The sequence below is a fragment of the Musca domestica genome, unplaced genomic scaffold (genome assembly GCF_030504385.1).
Source record: "Musca domestica strain aabys unplaced genomic scaffold, Musca_domestica.polishedcontigs.V.1.1 43, whole genome shotgun sequence".
NCBI lineage: Eukaryota > Metazoa > Arthropoda > Insecta > Diptera > Muscidae > Musca > Musca domestica.
This window is the reverse complement of record NW_026712332.1, coordinates 602,036-628,489: the sequence shown is the minus strand read 5'-3', so window position 1 is coordinate 628,489 and position 26,454 is coordinate 602,036. Positions and strand designations below refer to the sequence as shown.

At 36.5% G+C, this 26,454-nt stretch overlaps 1 protein-coding gene across 1 annotated transcript in view; it reads right to left on the bottom strand.

Moving 5' to 3' along the window:
• Window positions 1-26,454, bottom strand: part of LOC131804361 (mucin-3A-like) — a 221,148-nt gene that overhangs the window by 68,489 nt on the left and 126,205 nt on the right. The window contains exon 7 of the mRNA XM_059127193.1: window positions 5,161-5,285. Coding sequence (XP_058983176.1) covers window positions 5,161-5,285 — 125 coding nt within the window. The remainder of the gene's footprint in view (window positions 1-5,160; window positions 5,286-26,454) is intronic.

The following is a 26,454-nucleotide window of genomic DNA, read 5'->3' as shown; positions in this document are numbered from 1 at the left end:
TGAGTGGGAAACTATTTACAAAATTTATGTAAATGTTAATAAATTTGGATTCGACAGATAAGAGTATAACGAAAGCTTGTTGTGAGTGAAAGCAATGAAAGAGGATGTTTGCAGTGGGGGGATTTGAAGTCAAGTATCTATTCTATCTGTTTGTGGCTAGCCAATGGGGTGTAGTAGTTATGGGGAGCGTATGAGTTATGTGAACGAAAGACAAAAGCGTTTTGTATACGCAGTGGAGAACCTCTGGAGGGGTATTCAAATAAAAATGGGAATTGAGTTCTGTGGAAATTGAAAATTAATTTATGAAAATCAAATTGAATGCAAAAGTAATATTCAGTGGAAGTTGTTGTATGGCGAACAACAGGCAAAGTGGCACTAGTTTATTCGGAAATCTTAGGCATATCTAATTCTAATAGAGATACGATTTTCATACTAAGTATAACATCTAAAAAAACATTAAAGAAATTTTAAAAATTTAAGAAATATTGGAAGCTGGCTACTTTAAATCCAAATTTAAATTCGATTCAATTTAAAAATTTGTATTAACTATATGCCCTTGGTCAATGTGAAACATAGAGTTAATATCAAATGCTAGTTAAAATAGAAATTGGGTTGAAGTTTTTAAAAATTGCAAACATTTAATCGTTCATTTAAAGATAAAAAAGTAAAAAAACTGTAAGTTCGCCCGGGCCGAACATTGAACACCCTCCACCATTTGGAACGAATTTGGCAATTCTCAAAAACAATAAAATCCGTTAAAATTTCTGTTAAAATCTTAAAAATACCGAATGTAGCTATTATATTAGGGTCTATACGATGACATGATCCTGCGTAGGTAACATTTGTCATAAGCCGTTACAATATTTAAATGCGAAACTAAAAAAAAATCGGTTATAATATATATATATATAAAATATCGGGAATATCGGGAGGTACCGTTATATGGGGGCTATACGAAGACGTGGACCTGCACAGACATTGTTCTGTCGTATGCTGTAGTATCTATTACGAACTTCAAATATCAAATTTGAAACTATTCCGGTGAAAAATGTCGCTAAAATCATCAAAATACCGAATAGCGGGAGGTACAGTTTTTTGGGGGCTATACTAAAACGTGGACCTACATGGCCCATTTTTAATACCAAAAGTCCTGCAGACATAACATCAATTTTGAGCAAAATTGTATCTATCTACTTCAACTCGTTCGGAAGCTAGAGTGATTTCCACAGACGGATAGATGGACGGACATCGCCAAATCGACATAGAATTTTATGCTGATCAAGAATATATATACTTTGTGGGGTTTAAAATGTGCATTTCGAGGTGTTACAAACGGAATGACAAACTTAATATACCCTCCATACTGTGGTGGAGGGTATAAAAATATTATCGATATTAATGAAAGAGCAAAGTAATTGATTTTCTGACTAAAATTGGTAAAATTTAGATTTGGCTGAACGGATTGGTCTGGAAATTTTAAATGTTGATATTGGGGTCTCTCTATCTCTGACAGGCAGGGTTAAGATAAGGACTTGGGTTTGAAAATACGTTCAGCAAGCATACGAGAAGTTCTATATTCGGTATTGCGTGAGCGGATACTGCTTGAAATCTGAAATTTTATATTTGGATCAGGAGGTGGTTTTGGAAATCCGTACTGAAAAGTAAAATAAGTGGGATTACTTTCTGTGCGGTTTGGTTGATACATGGCGGGGGATTTTGAAATACATACTAACAATTTAAAAAGTATCAGTCGGTTTTGCCAACAGATGTACACCCTCAGCCAATGTATTGTTATTTAAAAATATTTTGACTTCTGTTATGATTATTCAAACCAATATGGAACTGGACAATATTGTCCATTTCGTATAAATTTTGCTACCTATCAGGTTTTGACTATATTGGTAACCTCCTCCAATTTACATGGCATATGTGATCATTTTTAGAAAATCTTAATATTAATATTCAAAATTTTGACCCTTTGTGGGGAGGTACCAAAAGGAGTGGACCGGACTAAAGTTTACACCAAATGTCGGGTTAATAATAATATTGTGCTATGTGTAGTTTCAAGAGAACAGGATGCTTATTTTGGATTTTATGATCGTTTTTGGTTATTCAAAACTGTTACCCTTTGTGGGGGAGGTACCAGTAGGAACAGTCCGATCTCTCTCATCTTTATAACAGATCATATGTTGAAATATTGAGATGTACCAAGTCTGACTGGAATCGGATGTTAATTTCGTGTTTTAAGAGCGTCATGAATGTTCAAAATTTTGACCCTTTGGGGGGAGGTACCAGAAGGAGTGGGCCGAAATATTCCATAGTTACACCAGACCTTGGGTTAATTTAAGTATTGGAATATGTGAAATTTGAAGACAATAGGAATCTTACATCACATTCTATAAGAGTAGTAATTATTCAAAATGTTGACTCTTTGTGGGCGAGGTACTTGATAGAGTGGACCGATACTGTCCATTTTCACACCCGACCCGACACACTGACGCAAATATTAGGATTTGCAAAGTTGAAGCAACATCGGATTATCCATTCTCTTTCTGTGCAAAATATATATATTTTGAAGATTTCGACCTTTTGCCCATCTTCGAACTCGATCTAAGTTTGATAATAATATTACGATGTACCAAGTTTGGACCAAATCGGATACTCCCATCGAGAGTTATCGTGCGCACCAGTCAGACGGATGGACATCGCTACATCGACTTCAAATGTCCTGAAACGGATTTGGTTCGAAGAGATATAGGGTCTAAAATCGTTATTTCGATAAGGCACGTTTTGGCTGTATCAAATGATATACAGTTTGAGATAAAAAAAACTGCAACAAAGTCAAACGCCATATTTATTACCTTTTTGTTTTTAAATTTTTCGGAAATAGCATCAAATTTTAGAATAAGTTTAGATTTGTTCGAACTGGACACCTTTGGCACGACTTATGACCTTCAAACGGCCAATGAAATCGTTACACGCTGCCCGAATGTTGCTCTGCCGTATTTTGGCACATTCCCGGCGAAGCGCTTGCTTGAGGTGATCGACACTTTGGTATTTTTTTAAGTGCCAACCTTGCTTTCCACAATACTCCAGATATAATAGTCCATGGGATTGGTATGCGGAGATTTGGTGGTCATTATGCGCTGGAAATGAGCCTCATTTTGTAACCATTCTTGGGTGGCACGTGCTGAGTGCGATTGTGCTGAGTCCTGTTGGAATGTCCAAGGTCTGCGGCCAAAATGTTTGCTTGTCCAAGGCTGTAATACAGCCTCCAGAATATTTTCGCCGTAATATTCGGCATTTATTCTGATGCCAGGTCGATTAATACGAGTGGAGAGCGAACATCGGCTTTTATTGCGGCCCACACCATCACCATGGCCAGAGCTTGAGTTCTGGTGGCCAACCGAAGGTGCACATTTTCAGCTGACCTCCTTGGCAAGTAAACACGATCTCTTTTTTTGTTTATAAACTACTGGACAACGAATGTTTTCTCATCGAAGAAAACCAAATTCGGTAGTTCACCACTATCGGCGAAGCGAAACAACTCATTAGCTCTTTTGAGTCTATTATCTTTCTGTTGCTGTGTAAGTTCTTGCACTTTTTGGAATTTCAATGGCCTTATCCTGAGCTCATTTTTAAATATTTGCCAAATGGAATATTGCGATATGTTCAGCTCACGAGCCATTTTTTGACCACAGCGGTTTAGATCAAGTAGCTTCTTTACTTTTTGAACCATTTCTGCTGATGTTGCTGTTTTCTTTCGTCCACTTCCTCGACGTCGGGCTACGCTACCAGTATCACGGTAACGAGCGATGGTACGAGACACAAAAAATGTATTCACATTTAAATGTTGGAGTGCTCTAACGATACCCACTTGTGGTTTACCAGCCAAATATAAAGAAATCACACTATCACGCTTGAGTTCCATCACGAATAAGTTTTTTTTTCTAAAATATTCTCACCAAAGTGCTTTTTATGCTTGTGAGCAATATAATAAGCAGTCACTGGAATAATTTTGACAGCTGTCGGACGAGTGGCTTAAAAATGACAGCAGTCTGACGTTGGTTGCAGTTTTTTCATCTCACGCTGTATACCTAAAACTTACAATTTCGAGGAATCTTAATACGAAATTTTCTAAAAGTGTGGGAGAGGAGGGACTTGGCCTCTCTATTTTCGTTACTGTGGGATGTCAACTTTTAGCTCTAATTTTTTAATTTGCTGGATTTCCGTGTTATTATTTTCCTCTTCATCCTTTTATGACATCTTTATGACTTTCATTTCCCTAAACATTGCCAATCTACATACGTGCTCATTTATATTTTAATTTATAACATCAAAACCTTGTTCCATACTAAATATCCTATTCTATCTATTGAATTCTTTATACGGTTTATGTGAATTTATTTCCCCGAGAGTATTAAAATATGGCATAATCTAATAACGAAATTATAGAAGTTTGCATATACAACCAATTTCTTATTCATTGTTAGTATTGGAATTTATGCATTTATCTTCCCCTTCCCAACCTCCCCATCTCGGATTGGAAATTAGTTACAAAATTTAATCTAGAAATATACATTCTTTAATTTCCTGAAAATGGCCAACTCCTGTTGGCCCAAGGATTGAACTGTAATTAGCCTTTTGTGTGCCCCCTCGAGCCAATTGAACATTGATACAATGTCGTAAAACTTGGCACAAACAAGGGTTAAGATAAATGTAAATTAATTACCGAAATGTGTCGAGAACTTTCGAATGAAGTTAACAACAGCCGTAGCAGCAGCATCATCTCGAGATTCGAAGTGAGCTGCTGACATGTTTGCTGTTGTTATTGTTTCACCTTGAAGTTGTGCAAATAGGAAATGGGAGAATTGCTTTTTGTTGCCAGACTGAATGTCTTAATCGTAGAGCAAGGCAAAGGACAATGAAACAGAAGGGCAAAAGGGAGATTGGAAGGGATGTATGTATGTGTGTGTGTGCTTTAAATTAATTAAAAATGTGTGTCATACGACTGCATCTTGGCCAACAGAGATTGGGGGAAAATAGCAAAAGTGTTTCTATCTATGTTTGCCATTTGTTTGTCGTCTTTTTCTTCTTCTTCGATATCGAGTCCGACTACCGGCTCTCTATTGACTTTGTACTTTTCTGCATTCTACTCACCTGTCAACACCTGCACCTGGACAATGGCTGTGAAGAGTCTGCCAATCGAACATGAATAATTGCCACTGTCGGAGAGCTTGGCATCCGTAATGGTAACTCTGCTCGTTAGCCATTTATCGTTTGAACTGTAAAATGTAAACAAGACAACAATAACAACATTAGAGAGTTATAGATTTATTAAAGGACATCGGGAGGGTGAGAGAGAGGGGGGACGATGTGTTGGTGTATTTGTCTTGTATCGGTATGTACGCAATGTAAACGACATTTAACTATGCAAACTAACCCATAAAGGATATCCTAATAAATTAATCAAATCCTGTGTTTTAATTCAACAGAGATAGACCACCACACTTGACCGAGATAATTGTAAAATGCACTCGGCACTAATGCCGAGTTAAGTCAATAACACGATAAGGTGATTTATTTGTTATGTTCGACGTGAGTGTTCAGATGCCAAAGGGAAAATTAATCATGCGGATTTGCTTTGCGGTTATGTACTGATTTCTGGAGAAATACTTTAATTAAACAATTGATTTTATTCATGTCAGCAGTTTTAACAGAGCGGATAGAAAGGTGTGAGAAAAATATCGAAAATATAAGATTTTGATTTAATTTGTTTTTTAAAAGTTATATATAGAAATGGTAGTCGGTTCTGCCTACATATGTATACCCTCAGTTTATGTCAGTTTTTTAAAATATATTTTGACCTACATTACGATTATTCAAAATGTTGACCCATTATGGAGGAGATACTGAAGAAGTGGACCAATATTATCCACTTCTTATCCGAACTAACGCTGATACTTCCTATACCTTATGTGAAATATGTGATAACTTTTAGACAAGTAAAAAAGCTGTAAGTTCGGCCGGGCCGAACTTTGAATACCCTCCACCATTTGGAACGAATTTGGCAATTCTCAAAAACAATAAAGTCCGTTAAAATCTTAGAAATATCGAATGTAGCCGATTATTAGGGTCAATACGACGACATGGACCTGCATAGGTAATTTTTTTCATAAGCCATTACAATATTCAATTGCGAAACTTAGAAAAACAAGTAAAAAAGCAGTAAGTTCGGCCGGGCCGAACTTTGAATAACCTCCACCATTTTGAACGAATTAGAAAATTTTCAAAAAAAAAAAAAAAAAAAAAAAAAAAATTAAATCTTTAAAATACCTAGTATCGGAAGGTGCCGATATATGGGGGAATATAAGATATTGTGGACCTATATAGATAGATCTATGTCTGGGGGTAAAGTACTCACATGGAACTTCTTGTGTGGATTTTCAGATAATTCCATTGGAAAATGTGGCTAAAATCATCAAAATACCGAATATCGGGGGATACCGTTATATGAGGGCTATACGATATCGTTAACCTATATAGAGAACTCTATGTCAGGGGGTAAAGTGCTCACAAAGAACCCCTTGTGTGGAATTTCAGACTATTCCATTGAAAAATGTGGCTGAAATCATCAAAATACCGAATATCGGAGGGTACCGTTATATGGGGGCTGTACGATATCGTGAACCTATATAGACAATTCTTTTTCAGAGGGTGAAATACTTATAAGGGACTCCTTGTGTGGATTTTCAGACAATCCCGTTGAAAAATGTCGGTAAAATCATCAAAATACCGAATATTGGGGGGTACCGTTATATGGGGGCTATACGATATCGTGGACCGATATAGCTCATCTTCGAATTTGACCTGCCTGCAGACAAAAGAGAGATCTGTGGAAAATTTTAGCTTCCTATCTTAATTCGTTTAGACTGTAGCGTGATTACAACAGACGGACAGACGGAAGGACAGGGCTAAATCGTCTTAGAATTTTACGCTGATCAAGAATATATATACTTTGTTGGGTCTAAAATGATTATTTCGATGAGTTACAAACGGAATGAAGAACTTAATATACCCTCCATACTATGTATGATGGAGGGTATAAAAATCGCTTAATAATGTAGCTCCAAACATAAAAATACCGATTATCGGGAGGTACCGTTATATGGGGGCTATACGAAGACGTAGACCTGCACAGACTATTTGCTGTCTTAGGCTGCAGTATCCATTTCGAACTTCAAATTCCAAATTTTAAACAATTCCGGTGAATAATGTCGCTTAAGTTATCAAAATGGACCTACATAGCCCATCAACGAACTTAACCTGCCTACTGGCAAAACATACATGTGTGCAAAATTTTAGCCTTCTATCTCAATTCGTTCGAAAGATAGCGTGATTACAACAGACAGACACACAGACAGATGGACAGACAGACAGACACATGGACGGACGGACATGGCTAAATCGTCTTAGAATTTTACGCTGATGAAGAATATATATACTTTGTTGGGTCTGACATGAGTATTTCGAGAAGTTACAAACGGAATGTCAAAATTAATATATCCTCCATAGTATTGTGGAGGGTATAATAATATTGAAGTATACGTGAGGTACCAGTTATAGTGGACCAAAGTATTCAACTTCATCTAAAACTTATAAAAATATTGGGATATGCAAAATTTGAAGAGAATCAGACATCTATTACCAAATTTTTTGGGAATAATTGTTAATTATAGTTAGAAAATAATCGAATGCTCATACCACTTTTTATGTGCTTTTTATCGGTAAAAAATTAGATATAGCTCCCATATATATCTTCGTCCGATTTGCCTTTTATTGTGCACCAAACATGTAATATCAGTCGGAATAGTATGGAATTTTGCACATACAACTAAATTAGGCCTGAAAATAAGGATGCCAATTTTGATCGAAATCGGTTCAGATATAGCCATAGCTCCCATATATATTGTTCATCCAATTTGTTATTTTTGTCATCCGCAGCCGTAATATGCACTCTGTAACAACAATATTTGGGGAAATATAGAAAATACAGCTCAGAAATTCATTTGCTAAATTTTATCGAGATCGGTTCAGATTTGGATATAGTTCCCATATATAACTTCGTCCGATTTACTTTTTATTGTGCACCAAACGTCTAATATTTGTCCAAATGGGATGGAATTTGGCACTTACGACCGAATTGAGTTTAGAAGCTAGTATGTCAAATTTGATGAAGATCGGCTCAGATATAGCTATAGCTCCTATATATATTGTTCATCCGATTTGTTTTATTTGTTACCCACAACCGTATTATGCACTCCGTAACAACGATATTCAGGGAAATATATGAAATACAGCTCAGAAATATCTTTGCCAAATTTTATATTGTATTTAGTCCTTTATATTTTTATATTTAGTCCTTTGAACTTTAAATTATAATTATATTCATAGCGTGTATGATTGAATTCTCCCATAAAAACTTTTAATTGTTATGTGGAGCTCTACTAAATTAGCAAAGTGGTGTAGGGTATCATAAAGTCGGCCCGCCCGACTTTAAGACTTTCTTTACTGGTTGCTGTTCAAATTTGCTCCATTGTGACCTGTTGTGGGGGAGATAGATGATGGAGTGGGCCGATATTGTCCGCACCTAACTTAGCACTGATATAAAAATTGGGCTATGTAAATTTTTAACAAAATCGGAGGATTCCTTCTTGTTATACAAGGCAAATATTATAAAAAAGTTGAAATTTTGTGGGGTGATACCAAGAGGATTGGACCGATATTAACCTTCTCGAATTTCGATATAAGTTTGACGATTATATTACGATGTACCAAGTTTGGATCAAATCAGATACTCCCTTCGAAAGTTGTCGTGCGCACCAGCCAGACATACGGACGGATATTCTTAGATCGACTCTAAATGTCCTGAAACGAATTTGGTCCAAAGAAAACTGGGGTCTAAAATCGTTATTTCGATGAGGCATGTTTTGGCCTTATCGAATGATATTTACCCTCCGTATAACCATAGCCTAAAAGCTGAGGGTATAAATCAGGCAGCAGGCTCTAACTAATGGGTTGAAATTGATAAGCATGAAGATGTTTTATATTTACCATCCAATATAAAACATTCCATATATTAAAATCAGGACAGATGCGTATTATTATACCCTCCACCACAGTATGAAGGGTATATTAAGTTTGTCATTACGATTGTAACACCTCGAAATATACATTTTAGATCCCACCAAGCATTTATATTTTTGATCAGCATAAAATTCTATGTCGATTTAGCGATGCCCGTCCGTCTGTCCGTCTGTGGAAATCACTCTAGCTTTTGAACAATATGAAGTAGATTCATAAAATTTTACTCAAGTGTATATTATGTCTTCAGGACTCTTAGTATTGAAAATGGGCCATGTAGGTCCACGTTTTGGTATAGCACCCGTATAACTGTACCTTCCGATCTTCGGTATTTTAATGATTTTAGCGACATTGTTCTCCGAAATTGTTTCAAATTTGGTATTTAAAGTTCGAAATGAATACTACAGTCTAAGACAGAAAATTTTATGTGCAGGTCCACGTCTTCGTATAGACCCCATATAACGGCACCTCCCTATATTCGGTATTTTGACGATTTTAGCGACATTATTCACCGGAATTGTTTCAAATTTGATATTTGAAATACGTAATGGATACTACAGCCTAAGACAGATATTCGGTATTTTAATGATTTTATGGACATTTTTCACCATAATTGTTTCAAATTTCGCATTTGAAGTTCGTAATTCATACTACAGCATAAGACAGAAAATTGTGTTTGAAGGTCCACGTCTTCGTTTAGACCACATATAACTTATTTTATCGACGATATTCATCGGAATTGTTTCAAGTTTGATATTTGAAGTACGTAATGGATACTTCAGCCTATGACAGAAAATTGTCGCTAAAGGTCCACGTCTTCGTATAGCCCCAATATAATGGTACCTCCCGATATTCGGTATTTTGATGATTTTAGCTACATTATTCAACGATTTTTTCAAGTTTCGCATTTGAATATAGTAATGGCTTATGACAAAAGTTGCCTATGCAGGTCCACTTCGTCGTATAGACCCTAATGTAACTACAATCGGTATTTTTAAGAATTAAGAATTAACAGAATTTTTAACGGATTTTTTTTTTTGAAAATTGCCAAATTCGTTCAAAATGGTGGAGGGTATTCAGCTTTTTTACTTGTTTTATGAAAACCATGCAAATGGTCGAGCCGATCATGACACGATCGATTTTTTGAAAGTGACAGACTTGAATCAATATGGGGTTGTTGTTGGGTTGACACTATCGGCTCACAATTAGATATAAACTCATACTAATTGTCCGTATTCAAAATATATCAGACCCGATTTTAAACAGAAAGAGCTGTAAATTCACATTTAGGATTTTCAATATTTGGAATTTTGTTAGAAATGGTTGAATCTACCATTTAAAATTGATCCCATATGACTGCGCTGGGTGAAACAATTTTAAAGTTTTAAGTTCATTGATATCCTCGGGTGGTGAATAGAAGAAGGTTTAAAATAGTCTACTCATAAGGTCGAGTTATCTATATTAATGAAAGAGTAAAGTAATTGGTTGACTGACTTAAGGATTTATCAACGCTCAGTCAAAGCGGTTGAAATTTTGGGTGAGGGTTACTCTTGTTACGAAGTTGTCAGATATGGCTGAATTTTTGAAAATTTTTTGACGGACCAGAAGAGCTAGAGCTCTTAAATTAGGAATGAGGATGTATCAAAGGAGTTTTGGAAATTCGCACTATAAGTGTACGAAAAGTACTAAAATGTACTATATTCGGCACCATTTCAAACCATGTAAATGGTTAGAGATAAAAACTTGAAATTTGGAATGGGTATCAAGCTTAAAGAGTATGGTCGATGTAAGAAGGTAATTTTGTTAGTGTGTACTCATGCATACGAAAAATACAAAATTGCACTAAATTTGGTAGAATTTGAATTTGGAAGAACGGATGGAGCTGGAATCCTGCAAAATTTAAATCAAGGTTACAGGCGGAGTGAAGAATTGGGATATGTAGGTAGATTTCGAAATTTGTACTTATATATACGAAAAGTACTACATTTGGTACAATTTCGATTTGGGTGAACCAATAGAGCAGGAATTCTGAAATTTTGAATTAAGATTACTATTGTATTGTAGGTATGTGGTATGTACTAAATGGTACGAAATCTATATACATAGTTATACAGCGCGAGATGAAAAAACTGCAACCAACTACAGACTAAGCCACACATCCGACAGTTGTTAAAATTATTCCAGGGGCAGCTCATTATATTGCTTACAAGCGTACAAAAGTATTTTGGTGAGAATTTTCCAGAAAAAAAGTTATTCGTGATGGAATTCAAGCGTGATAGTGTGATTTCTTTATATTTGGCTGGAAAACCATAAGTGGCTAACGTTAGAGAACTCCAGTATTTAAATGTGAATAAATCTTTTGTACGATCGCTCGTTACCGTGATACTGGTAGCGTAACCCGACGTCAAGGAAGTAGACGGAAGAAAACAGCAACATCAGCAGAAATGGTTCGAAAAGTAAAGAAGGGACTTGATCGAAACCCGCGTCGCAGTGGCCGAAAAATGGCTCGTGAGCTGAACATATTGCAATATTCCATTCGGCAAATATTGCAAAATGAGCTCGGGGTAAAGCCATTGAAATTCCGAAAAGTTCAAGAAGTTACACCGCCACAGAAAGAAAATAGACTCAAAAGAGCTAAAAAGTGGTAAAGTGCTTCGCTTGGCCGAAAGTGGTAAAGTGGCGAATTTGGTTTTCTCCGAAGAGAAAACATTCATTGTCCAGCAGTTTGTAAACAAACAAAATGATGTTGCCTACTTGCCAAAGAGGTCAGTTGAAAATGTGCACCTTCGGTTGGTCACCAGAACCTAAGCGCCGGCCATTGTGATGGTATTTATTACCGTGACATCAGAATAAATGCCGATTATTATCGCGAAAATATTCTGGAGTGTGCAAATATTTTGGCTTGGACATTCCAACAGGACTCAGCACGCGCCACCAAAGAATGGTTACAAAATGAGGTTCCTCGCCCCATTTCCAGCGCACAATGGCCACCAAAATCTCCGGATACCAATCCGTCGGACTAGGTTGTCTGGAGTGTTTTGGAAAGCAAGGTTGGCACTAAAAAATACCTAAGAGTTGATAACATCGCCGGGAATGGGCAAAAATACCGCAGAGCACCATTCGGGCAGCGTGTGACGGTTTCATTGGGCGTTTAAAGGCCATAATTCGTGCCAAAGGTGACCAATTCGAACAAATTTAATCTTATTCTAAAACTTGATGTTATTTCCGAGATTTTTTGCTTTCATTCATTTTATTAAGTTAAATTAAAAAAAATGTAAAAATTATGGCGTTTGACTTTGTTGCATTTTTTATTCTCACCCTGTATATTACATTTTTCATTATGAACTGAATCTTACTGTGCATTAATGTTCATTATTAATATTTATCCATGTCGTAAATTATAAATGACATTGAAACCTCTTGTACTCAATAACGTATCAGTTTGCAAGTGCCATTAACATTTAATCAATTCATGGAACAATTAGAAATTTGTGGATTTCCAATGAAGTTCTCCTCATTGTAAGCATATGATGTGGGTATTTCAAAACTTCTTTCTTGTCTTTCAAACAATTCAATGTGGATATTTTACAGAAGGTATTTAAAATCGCTGATCAAATGCATCGGCATGGGAATTTCTAAGCAAAACTCGAAAATATTTAATTCTATTCAGGCAAGCGGTCATAATTTACACTCCTTACACAAGTCTCCACTTTCTGTAGATGCTATCTGTTCTGTGAGAAAGAGGACTTGCTTTTATCTTTTCTTTCACATCCATTCATCCAGCCATCCATCCGTCCATTGTGTACTGCCAGTCATTGTAACCGAATGCTTTGAGAATTAATTACTTTATTACCAACAACAAATTTGCTTGCTGTGCTGCCTGGCTTGCTTTGAACTGACCTATTCTGGCATTTGCATTTCGTATTGGCACTGGCACTGGCACCAGCTATGCCAGCCACTGCACTGCAAAGAAATGTGAATTCCTGATTTAACATTACCATGCTGCCATCCTCATATCATTGTGAGTGTATGCATGTGTGTGTGAGTGTATGTGTCTCTGTAATAGCATAGATTCATCGTCTAGTGTCTTGTGTGTACTTCAGTTGGATCTCATTTCAGTTTGTTTATGCTTCAATGGATAGGATGGGTGTGTGTGAGTGTGTCTCTATGCATCCTTGCATGCGGAGCAAGTCTTGACCCATAGTTATGGGTCAGTTTATATGTTATGACCAGGATGCTTTATTTAATGACCATTAGTAAATTGTTGTTGTGATTTACAAATGACAAACATTGGAACGGAAGAAGATTTCACTTTAAGCTATTTTCTTTTGCAATTAGATATTTGAAAAGATTGAAATAACAGATAACAACAAATAATTTATTCAATTTGTATTCGTTCGAAAGGAATGGAATCGAATGGAACTTGAACAATTTTGAAGTTATTTTTATCATTGTGAGTATATTACATGACACCCCATAATGAATGTCCAGTATATTAAATATTGTGTAAAAGTGATAAGTCATGATTTTGTAATCATGCAACGTTTTCAAAACTATGCGTTTTCAAGAGAGATTGAAATTAAAAAAAAAAAAAAAACAAACCGATCAATCCAGTCGAAGTATGTAAAATTGATTAAATGGTCTTTTTATTTTTGCAGTGGATTGGAAACTACAAATGAAATATAATTCTCATTGACTTTGCTATGCTGTTAACATCAACCTTTTTTCGTTTCGTTTGGCAGCCAAGGTTTGCTACTGTGGGGGCTTGTTTAAGAATGGTAGATGCTCTCTTTGATACATCGGTCTAATAAAATCGTCAGCTGGATCTTATTGGTTTGAGCTGGCACTCATTGATTTGAGTGACCAGTGATACATTGTCGCAGGAGTTTAGGATCGCGATTTCATAGGTTCAGGCTCAGGCTCACTTTTCCAACCGAAATCCAGAGTAGTGACGCAGAAGCAGTTATAAACCGTAGCTAATCTGACCCTACGATCGCCGAGTTCCCGATACTATACACTTCCGAATACCCGAATATCCTTAAATGTACATATCTCCGGAACTGTTCAACCTCTACCTTTCCAGAATTCTTCGCCTTCCTGACGGCATAGAGGTCGTAAGGTATGTTTATGATTGTACGATCATGACGTCGAGCATAGTGGTCAATGACATATGTGAAAGGCTGAACCCCTATCTCGCGAAACTTGCCGCATACTTCCATCCGAGGAATATGAAAATATCCGTCAAGGAATTAACGGCCACACTTTTTATCACGTGGTCTGCGGAGATGATAACACAAGGAAACCTTGTTGTAATCATATGCTTTCGTTGCAGAACCTGCTTGGGTGTTACAGTGGGAATAATCCCAACCATCATATGGTGGACACATCCAGGCGTGTCACCACCCAGGCGTGTCAGAAAGGACATACACGATCTAGGGAGGGAGGTCCAACGCTATAAGAGATAACTCTAGATCAAGAAGCATTCAGGCACGTCTGAGTGGCATTCATACCGATGCAGTCAATGCAAATCGTCAATGAATCACCGTCTATACGTCATAGTTCCCGGTTTACTCAAATTGTCAAAGCATAGAATTTCAACGCTAGTATTGCCGATTGTTCCAATTCCCTATCATCAAGTGAACTTAAACAGCTTTATATTGAATTCCCGAGTATCTCTGAAGTTAATTCGCCAACATATCTATCATACATACCTATACAAGATGATATGAAAAAACTGCAACAAATTTCAGACTACTGTCATCTCTAAACCACTCGGCCGACAGCTGTTAAAATTATTCCAGTGACAGCTCATTATATTGTTTACAAGCGTACTAAAGCATTTTGGTGAGAATTTTCCCGAAAAAAAGTTATTCGTGATGGAATTCAAGCGGGATAGTGGGATTTCTTTATATTTGGCTGGAAAACCACAAGTGGCTATCGTAAGAGCACTCCAGAATTTAAATGTAAATGTGTCGTTACCGTGATACTGGTAGCGTAGCCCGACATCAAGGAAGTGGACGAAAAAAAAAAACAGCAAACATCAGCAGAAATGGTTCGAAAAGTAAAGAAGCGACTTAACCGAAACCCGCGTCGCAGTGGCCGAAAAATGGCTCAAGAGCTGAACATATCGCAATATTCCATACGGCAAATATTGAAAAATGAGCTCGGGGTTAAGACTTTGAAATCCAAAAATTGCAAGAAATTACACCGCACAGAAATAAAATAGACTCAAAAGAGCTAAAGAGTTGTTTCGCTTGGCCGAAAGTGGTGAACTGCCGAAATTGTTTTTCTCCGCTCCAATCAGCAGTCTGTAAACAGCTCGTTGTCCAGCAGTCTGTAAACAAACAAAATGATCGTGTTTACTTGCCAAAGAGGTCAGCTGAAAATGTGCACCTTCGGTTGGCCACCAGAACTCAAGCGCCGGCCATGGAGATGGTGTGGGCCGCCATAACAGCCGATGGTCGCTTTCCGCTCGTATTAATCGACAGTGGCATCAGAACAAATGACGAATATTATAGCGAAAATATTCTGGAGGGTGTATTAAAGCCTTGGGTACGTAAACATTTTGGCCGCAGACCTTGGCCATTCCAACAGGACTCAGCACCATCGCAATCCAAGATTGATTACAAAATGAGGTTCCTCGTTTCACTTCCAGCGCACAATGGCCACCAAAATATCCGGATACCAATCTGTTGGACTATTGTGCCTGGAGCATTTTGAAAGGAAGGTTGGTACTAAAAAAAGTGTCGTTCACCTCATGCAAGCGCTTCGCCAAAAATTGGCCAAAATACCGCAGAGCAAAATTCGGGCAGCGTGTGACGATTTCATTAGCCGTTTGAAGGCCATAATTCGTGCCAAAGTTGGCCAATTCGAACAAATCTAAACGTATTCTAAAACTGTATGCTATTTCCGACATTTTTGCTTTCATTCGTTCAAAAAAAAAAAAATAAAAAAAAAAATAATAATAATAATAATAATAATAAATAAATAAAGCAAGTAAGCAAAGGCTATAGTCGTGCGGTGCCGACCATGTGATACCCTATAACACTACAATATGTTAGAAGCCTCCTTATCTCTAAATCGATTTTGGAAGATTTCGCTTTTGAAATTATATCACAGAGCACTGCCCAGATATTAGCCTTAACATTTTGACCGGGGACATTTGCCCAATATTTACGCACACCGTCATGCTGTTAGTGGTTGTGGTCCATTTTACAGCTAAATAAAATCCAATGGTCATCAAAAATGCTAGAATTCTTCGCTGTCCTTAACTCTCTTCTCAAGTTCGCCCTTTTGTGTATTTCGGATATCGCCTGTAAGTAATGTTGGTATTTTCTCACACAAAATGTCCTTTGGTTTCTATTTGTGACCTTTATAACGGCTGCAAAATCAGGAACATTTTAGTTGTTGGTCCATTGCAAACCCTAAATATATTGCGGACATCTTTGAAAAAATAGGCTTAGCCCTTTTGAGCCTAGCCCTACCCTTGTGAAAATTTTCGTGAGGATCGGACGATAATTGCAATCTGTATATAATAACCCCAAGCTGTGTTGTAAAGTGATAAAATATTACAAAATATACACTTCAATATTATAAGTCAAATTGAAAAAATCGCATGCGATAAAAAATATGAAAAAATAAAATATATCACAAAATTCGACAAAGTTAATATTAGCATCATTATTGACATCTTTTATGTGATTTTTTTAGATTTTATCCTTTTATACCACGAGGGCATTCTGAACTGACAAAATTTGTCAAAATCGGTTCAGCCATTCTTGAGATATAAGCATTCTTATATATATTTCGCTATAAATATCCGATATATTTACTATCGGCATCTACGTAACGGTCAGAATTGACCTGTTCGTCTATTTGTGATTTCGCGGATTAATGGAAAATTTGACTTTTGTTTAACACAAATGTTATGGTCTATTTCACCTACTAAATATAACCCACTTGGTACTAAAGATACAAAAGCTCCCGTAAAATTTGTTGAAAATCGACTCAAAGTTCCCACATAAGCTATAATACTCATTCAAATAACGTTCATAGGTGGTAAGATCTACTTCACATAAATTCCCAATATAAACTTTTTTGTTAAGGGAGTTCTACTCATTACGCATAGTGGGGTATAGTCGGGCCCGCCTGCCTTACGACCTTTCATTACTGGTTTTTAATTGTTATAGTGCATTTTAATAATGAATTGATTGAAGAGAGTATTAATTGTTTTATTACTTTTTTTCTTATTTCAGTTTCATAAGAAAATTCTTATCAAAAGCTTAATATAACAAAGGATAATCGACCAAAAATGGCTTATGACATTTAAAGCTCTTCACAAAACAAAATACTTAGTCATTGAAAAGTGACTAATTCTCAACAATGATTTGTTTAGCCTTGAGAACTGATTTGTGTCGATAGCGTTAATAGAATCCACTAATCTTATCCCAGACTGTATTATAAACTATATAAACAGTCTCACCACTCTAGGAGCACCACATCAATTAATGGTGGCTCTTCTTTGGCAACAGAGCTCATAAATATTCGCCATAAATCGTCCCATATAGGCTAATGAAACTTTACTACTTTCTCTACACATTTCGTTTCGTCTTCAGCATCACTTTCACTTGCCTCCATATCTCTGCTAGTTTTATTGGAATTAAACAAAGCAAACTGAGATAGAGGAATTACAAAATTAATAACATCAATAACGAAGTAACACAAACAACAACAACAGCAGCAGCAACAACAAATGAGAAAGTGTGTGTGTAATAAATTGCTTGACATAAATCGAATGATAGCCGGCCGGTCGGTCGGCCATCACTGCCACTACTGTTACTCCTGGCTACTTGTAATCACTTACTTCTTTCTGAGTGCTGTCCAATGTGGACAGTGTTGGCTGCTGATGGACTTGATTGTCGTTCTCATCTCACTCTCTCCTCTCCCGCTCTCTTTCTCTCTTGGGATGAGATTGCTTTGCAAACAATTCAATTTTGTTTACCATTAAATGATAAATGGTTATAATTACAATGTACCACCACTACACATGATACAACGGCGACTACTACTATTACAACTACCATTACACACACAAACACATTTATGAATGAATTTCCTATAATTTGTTGTGTCAGTGTTGTTGTTGTCGTTTATTTTTTTGTTGTCCCCAACTTTCCATTTTGTTGTCATTCATGAGAATTTTATGGGAGAACATTTAGTGGCCTTCAAGAAAACATTTGATTAATGATGGAATAATCGCCAGTAATGCTTAAGTGGGTGTTGGTGTGTGTGTGAGTGAATGTGTTTGTTTGCGGGTGTGTGGGTTTTGCAAGAAGTTGACTTGCATAAATTGTCGATAAATTTATGAAGATACAGCCAAGACTCCCATCTCTTTTTTCTCTATTTTCAATTTCCCTTTTTTCAGCAAAATAATTAACAATGGACTTAATCACTTTTTGCAGGCCATGGGAGGAAAATTCTTTTGTCATTAAAGCATCAAATTGAGCGTGTAACAGAGAATTTTATTGAATCATGAATAAAATTAGGAATTTCTTTTCTGTTTTTTTTTTTCTTTCTTCGCCTTCATTTCATTCACTCATTACATTGAGGTGTTGCTGTAGATTGGGTATTGAACAGCACTTTTCTATTTATAAAACTCATTATTACACAGTCCTCAATAGTCATTTTCTCATTTTGTTTCGTCGATTTGTTATTGTTGTTGTTTTTATTTTTATCTTTGTATTTACCAATAATACAATATTAATAGCAACGAACTGAATTGGTGTGGTGTGTGGCATGTGGATGTGTATATGTGTGTGAAGAGGAAATAATTACTTGGCTGACCATTGTTGGCCGTTGGCGGATCAGATAAACGTGCTGGCCATCAAATGAATGATGCTTGGTTAACGATTTAATTACTCTCAGAAGTATCAAAATAGCTACTGGAACTGCTCGCCATTGCGTGGTATGACAGCCAGTCCAACCAAATGTTATGTGGCGGTGATGATGGTGATGGTGGTGGTATAAATTGTTGTAAATGAAAACCATTTTAAATGAGAAGTTGCGGAAGACAATAATTGCTGGTGTTCTCTTTAGGGCTTAACTCTAGTTTGGTAAAAACTCTCGGTTTTTCCGAAATATTTTCAAGAGGCAGGTGTTTGCATTCTAATTCCCGGAAAATATTTTTTCTTGGGGGAAAGGCTCGTATGCCCGGATATTTCATGCGAAAATCCGGGTTCAAGACTCAGGTACGACCCGAACCTACTAAACCGATATGGAAAATATAGAAACCATTTGAAAACAGATAAAAATACCAATCAAACAACATATTTTGAGGTTATTTAAAATGGTTCGGTAGTAGTATGAGAATTTTAATTTTTTTAAAAAATCTCCCAAAAGTCGAAAAACGCCCCATTTTGGAAGCCAAACAATTTATGTTAAATTAAAGTTGATACTATAAAATTTTCAAAATGCTACAATATGTGGTATTATCTTTCTTGGATCCAGGGATAAGGGTCTGGGAACTCATACGAACCGACTTTTTTCAGTATGTTGATATGATGTTTTCAGTATAAACAAGTAATAAAGTAGTAAGTTCCGGGCCGAACTTTGAATACCCTCCACCATTTGGAACGAATTAGAAAATTTTCAAAAAAATACAATCCATTAAAAATTCTTTTAAAATCTTTAAAATATCTAATATAGGAAGGTGCCGATATATGGAGGGATACACGATATTGTGGACCTATATAGACAATTCCGTTTCAGGGGGTAAAGTGCTCATAAGGAACTCCGTGTGTGGATTTTAAGACAATACGATTGGAAAATGTGGCTAAAATCATCAAAATACCGAATATCGCGGGGTACCGTTATGTGGTAGCTATACGTTATCGTTAACCTATATAGAGAAATCTCTGTCGGGGGTAAAGTGCTCACAAAGAACCCCTTGTGTTCAAAGAACCCCTTGTAACCATTCCGTTGAAAAATATGGCTAAAAACATCAAAATACCGAATATGGGGGGTACCGATATATTGTGGCTCTACGATATCGTGGGCCTATATAGATAATTCTCTGCCGAGGTATAAAGTACTCACAAGGAACTCCTTGTGTGGATTTTCAGACAATTCCGTTGAAAAATGTGGGTAAAATCATAAAAATACCGAATATCGGGGGGTACAGTTATATGGGGGATATACGATATCGTGGACCTATATAGACTATTCTTTTTGAGTGGATGAAATGCGCACAAGGGACTTCTTTTGTGGAATTTCAGACAATTCCGTTGAAAAATGTGGCTAAAGTCATCACAATACCGAATACCGTGGGGGTACCGTTATATAAGTTAACACACCTCAATACCTCCAAACCACTGTGCTGCGACGTATCATACCTACACGTGCCGCTAAGTCAGCACTTTCTATTCGGTTGCGAAACGGAAATATGATATGTTCCCACAGTCATCGAACTCGTGCACTAGGCCTACCGTCAGCATAATGCACCTGTGGGAAATAAGCATAATTTGGACGTCGCTGCCAACAACGCGAGGTTTGGAGTCAAGAACTATGAAAGCGAGAAATCAGTTGGAGTTCGGGAGTAAAACGGTTATCTTATCTAAAAACTATAATTAATAAAAGCATTTAAAATAATAACTCTTGCATTTTAATTTTCGGCACAACTGTTGTTGTGAGTTGATTTTTTTTATTAAAACCAGGACGTTAGTCCTTAACTGGCGCCCGAGCATACCAACCCTCACGAAGGTCCTTGCAATAAACAAAAAACAAAAACGAAGGTCCTTATAATAAAAAAAAGGGAAAAATAGTGTGGATCAATTTAATAACAAACAAAAAAAAAGAACATTTTGAAATAAACAAGTGGAAGTGATCGAAAACAGATCCTATGTGTAAATGAGAATATTTCAAAGAAGATAAAGAAAAAAAGGAAAAGGAAAAATAGTGTGGATCAATTTAATAAAATATAAAAGGAAAAGGAAAAATTTTTTGAATTAAACAAATGAAAGTGATAGAATAAGATTTCTACGTGTAAAGGAAAATATTTCAAAGAAGTTAACTTTTAAAAGTGTTATCATTATAAAAAATTGGTGAATGTAAAAAAAAAAAATAAAAAAAAGGATTTAGATATCCAAATTTCATGTAACAAGAAATAAATTTCTAATAATTGAAAAAGTGGTATTCAAAGAATATAATCAAGATAATATAACTACGGTTGTCAGAGAATAAGTCCAATATATAAAAAATTTTTAAATCCAGAAACAAAATCAACTATTAACTTAATACTGAAAACGGGCCACATGCACTTTTGCCCAATTGTCACGTAAGTCATTCATTTTATTTTCCCTTACATTAACTATGGAAGAACTGAGGTCTAATGTCACTCAAATTACTGGAGCAGTGAATGCTCTACTTGAAAAGATTAATATATTAGAGAGGAAAGTGTCACATTTAGATGCCTTAAATGAAGCTGCGGCCTCGGTTAGCAACCGCTTAAATGCAGTTGACGAGGAAGTGACACAGGCTCCCACAACCCTTGATGATATTAGGAAATTAGTCGTCTGCCTGATTGTGTGAAAGAATTACAGATATTCGACGGAAACCCAGTACATATGTGTCATGGGTCCACTCTGTTGAAAGTATATTGTCAGATTTTTCGGTAGTAAGGGATAAACCCTTGTACCGAGCAATCCTCCAACATATAAGACAAAAGGTCAGGGGTGCAGCCGATTCTGCCCTTATTTCGTATAATATTTTTGACAGCAACTGGTCAAAAATTAAAGAATGTCTGTCACTACACTATGCCGATAAGAGAGACATACGTACTCTGGAGCACCAGTTGCACCGTCTCAACCAAAGAGGGATGAAGGTTGATGAGTTTTACGCTAAAGTTAATCATCAATTTTCATTAATCTTAAATAAAATAAAAACCGAGTCTTACTCGGAAGAGACAGTGAGAGTCCTTATAGAGACTTATCGCAACAGAGCATTGGATGTTTTTATTCGGGGTCTCAGTGGAGACATGTCCCGGATGTTGCTCATACAGCGTCCAAAAACTTTACCTGAAGCTTATTCAGCGTGCCTGGAGATGCAAAATGTTGATTTTCGGAATTCCTCGATTCATAACCCCTCCTATAACAATCGAGTCTCAATACCTATTAATAGTCTGCTGAATACTACGTCACACCAGACTAAGAATAAGCCTCCACAATTGCCACCGAAACCACATTGGCGTCCTCAAGATCATCGTCAACAAAATTCCGCGGATCATCGTTATTTACAGAAAGGAAACCAAAATTCTATGTCATATCTTCCGGTGGAGAAAATGGAGGTGGATCCTTCTATACAAACAAAAAACGTGAATTATATGAATAGACCGAATCCATTCAAACGAAGTAATGGATCAGAAAACTATTCTAGAAAGCAACAACGACTATATCATACTCTTTCTGAAAAGAAAGAGGAACAAGATGTAGTTGAAGAAGGTAACCTGGAATCACCAAATGAACAAAACTCTGAGGATTTTCTGGAATCCGGCCATCAAGCGTACCATATATAGAATATATCTTAGCGGATGGTCGGGTATTGGAATTCTTAATTGATACTGGAGCAAACAAAAATTACATTAAAGAAGGGGTAGTCAAAGGGTGTATTCCTGTTAAGAGGGTATTTAATGTTGCCTCAGTCGGCGGTAACGTGACAATTCGGAACAAATCAGAATTAAAAATATTAAATATAAAATATAATAATAGCATAGGGGACTTAACAAAAATTGAATTTTTCGTATTACCTAATTTGGGTAATTTTTCGGGTATAATCGGTGATGATACCTTAAGAAAAGTTGGGGCAATAATAGACAGAAAGAATGATCTTCTTATAGTAGGCAAATACGAAATTCCCCTAAAAGCACGTTTCTCGTCAGATGTATTCTTTACTATAGGGGAGAATTTACCTCATCGAATCCATGATAGAATTAACTCTTTATTAGGTAAATACTCAAAACTTTTTGAACCACTTAGTGGTAATGAATTGATCGATACCAGCATACGCGCGGAAATAAAGACATCAACCTCCGAACCTATTTATAGTAAAAGTTACCCTTATCCTGCTTGCATGAGAGAGGAAGTCGAAAGACAAGTAAATGAACTGCTTGACGCTGGAATAATACGCCCATCAAAGAGTCCATACAACTCCCCAATTTGGATCGTTCCAAAAAAAATCAAAACCAAACGGAGAAAAGCAGTATCGAATGGTAATTGATTACAAAAGGTTGAATACTATTACAATCGCTGACACGTACCCCATCCCTGATATCAATGCTACACTTTGTAGTCTCGGTCAGGCTAATTACTTCACAACAATAGACCTTACATCGGGTTTTCATCAAATACCGATGAAAGAGTCCGACATACCAAAAACTGCTTTTTCCACTATGAATGGAAAATATGAATATCTGCGTTTACCATTCGGCTTGAAGAACGCGCCTGCTATATTTCAACGAATGATTGATGACGTATTGAAACAATTTATAGGAAAAATATGTTATGTGTATATAGACGACATAATTGTTTTTGGGAAAAGTTTAGATGAACATTTAGACAATGTGGAAAAGGTGTTCATCCGCCTCATGAGTGCCAACCTAAAGGTAAATCTGGAGAAAACATGCTTCCTCGAGAGGGAAGTTGAATTTCTTGGCTATATAATAACCCCAGATGGGGTAAGAGCCAATCTAAAAAAAGTGGAAGCAATAAAAATTATTCTGCCTCCACAAAATTTAAAAGAATTAAAAAGTTTCCTTGGTATGACCTCTTACTATAGAAAATTTATAAGAGATTACGCCAAGATAGCAAAACCACTAACTAACTTAACTAGAGGTGAAAATGCGAGAATACGTGCTAATGCTTCAAAGAGAGTCAAAATAGAATTGGATGAAGAGTCTCTTAAAGCATTTAGAGAATTAAAACAGCTCTTAGTTTCTGCCGATGTTTTGGCCTTCCCAGACTACGAAAAACCATTCAATTTAACTACTGACGCATCAGACTATGCCATAGGAGCTGTGCTGTCACAAGGGCCTATTGGTGATGACAGGCCCATCGCTTACATCTCGAGGTCACTTAATAAATCAGAGGAAAATTATGCCACCAATGAGAAAGAGCTCCTAGCCATCGTTTGGGCACTAGATAATTTGCGATCATACCTCTATGGTACAAAGAAAATAAAAATTTACACCGACCACCAACCCTTAACATATTCATTAAGTAATCGCAACTACAACGCAAAGCTCAAGCGATGGAAGGCTCGTATTGAAGAGTATAACTGCGAATTAATTTACAAACCGGGAAAAACGAATGTGGTCGCTGATGCACTCTCCCGTCTTAGAACGGAGGTGAATGCACTCACTGACTCCATCGTAGCCCAACCAGCATCCTCCACAACCGACACGGCATCCGAAACAGACACTGCGTCAGAGGGTACCATGCATTCGGCCGAACAAGATAATTCAGACCTAATACCGCATGTGGAGTCACCAATAAACGTATTTAGAAATCAAGTAATTCTACGACAGGGGGTGAGTTTTGAGTGTAGTGAGGTGCCACATGAAGGCTACAAGAGATTTTTTATAACATTACCTACAATAAATAGTGCATCCCTAATTGATGTGCTAAAAAGAATTTTAAATCCTAATGTAATAAACGGTATTAAAATCCCGGAATCTTCGATTCCCTCATTACAGGATGTATATACTAATCATTTTTATAGATACAGGATCCGTATAACACAACGAATGGTTGAGGATGTTACGTTAACCGATAGAATTTTCAACATCATAGAACAGGAACATAAACGTGCCCATCGCAACGCACGTGAGAACAGGGAACAAATTCTTGAGAAATTTTATTTTCCCGCTATGTCAAGGCAAATTCGAGAATACATTAAACAATGTGAAACGTGTAAAGTTAACAAGTATGATAGACATCCTTCAAAACCACATATGCAACCCACTCCAATCCCGAATTATCCCTGCGAAATCCTTCACATTGATATTTTTGATATAGAAAAACAGAAATTCCTAAGTTGTATAGACAAATTTACTAAATTTGCAAAATTATTTCCAATTAAAAATAGGTCATCTCCACATCTAAAAATGATGTTAACTATTGCTCTCCATTATTTTACTGTTCCGCGTGCTTTAGTTATGGACAACGAGCGTGGATTTTTGACCCCCCTTGTTATAACCGTGGATAGGTATAACAACACCATACATTCAGTTACGAAGCGAAAACCTGCTGATATTTTTCTTAATAGAACTGCCAGAATAAATTATCAAGAGTTGTCAAACTTTAGGGAACGCACATACGACGACATTAAGGCTCTTCTACTACATGAACAAGAAACTAGAAATGCTAGAAACAACAAACTCGCTCGCCCCCACATGATTTCACTATTGGTGACGAAATGTTTATATCAAACAAACAAATTAAAAGCAAAGAAAAACCAATATACAAAAAAGAAATTGTTTCTCAAGATAGAAACGTTACTGTAATTACACAGAGTGGAAAGAAATTCCACAAATCTGACATAAAAAATGTTTAATAACAAAACGCGATTATTGGTCAAGAGGTAAGATGGCTCATGCATAGATATCTGGTCCCGGGCGGTCTGGGTGCAAATTGTTCAATATTTGTATTCGATACATCACACTGGTTCAATTCCAGTTTTCTCGGTGGTCCGAGGGATGGTCTTCGAAGTGGTTCAACTCCACCAAGAATCTATGGCTTTAATTGACGGTGAAGGTGTACATGCCATGAGTAGGCTGTAGCAATGGCTAAAGGCTATAGCTAAAAGGGATTAACATGACCCTTCCTATGTCATCTGAGTTCACGCCTGCATTCCGAAAATAATCGCTAATTAACACCCTCCTGGTGTATAAATATTACAAACAAATTAAGAATGAAAATGAATATTACTCACAAAATTACCCAAAATAAGGGTCACAAATATTACAAATCAAAAAAAAAAAAAAAAAAAAAAAAAAAAAAAAAAAAAAAAAAAAAAAAAAAAACAATATAAAAAAAAAAAAAAACGAAAAACTAACCATAAGGGTACAATGAAAACTAAAACCAAAACTAATAAAACATAAAATATCCCACTTCCCTTTATTCGATTGATCCAAAGAAACGTATTCCGTCTTCCCGAACTCCTCTCATTCCTTACTACTAATCAATTGCTACTAACCGTTAGAATAGAGACATTTTTATATTAAAGAATCTTCCAATCATTTTCAAAATTTTGTATTATAAG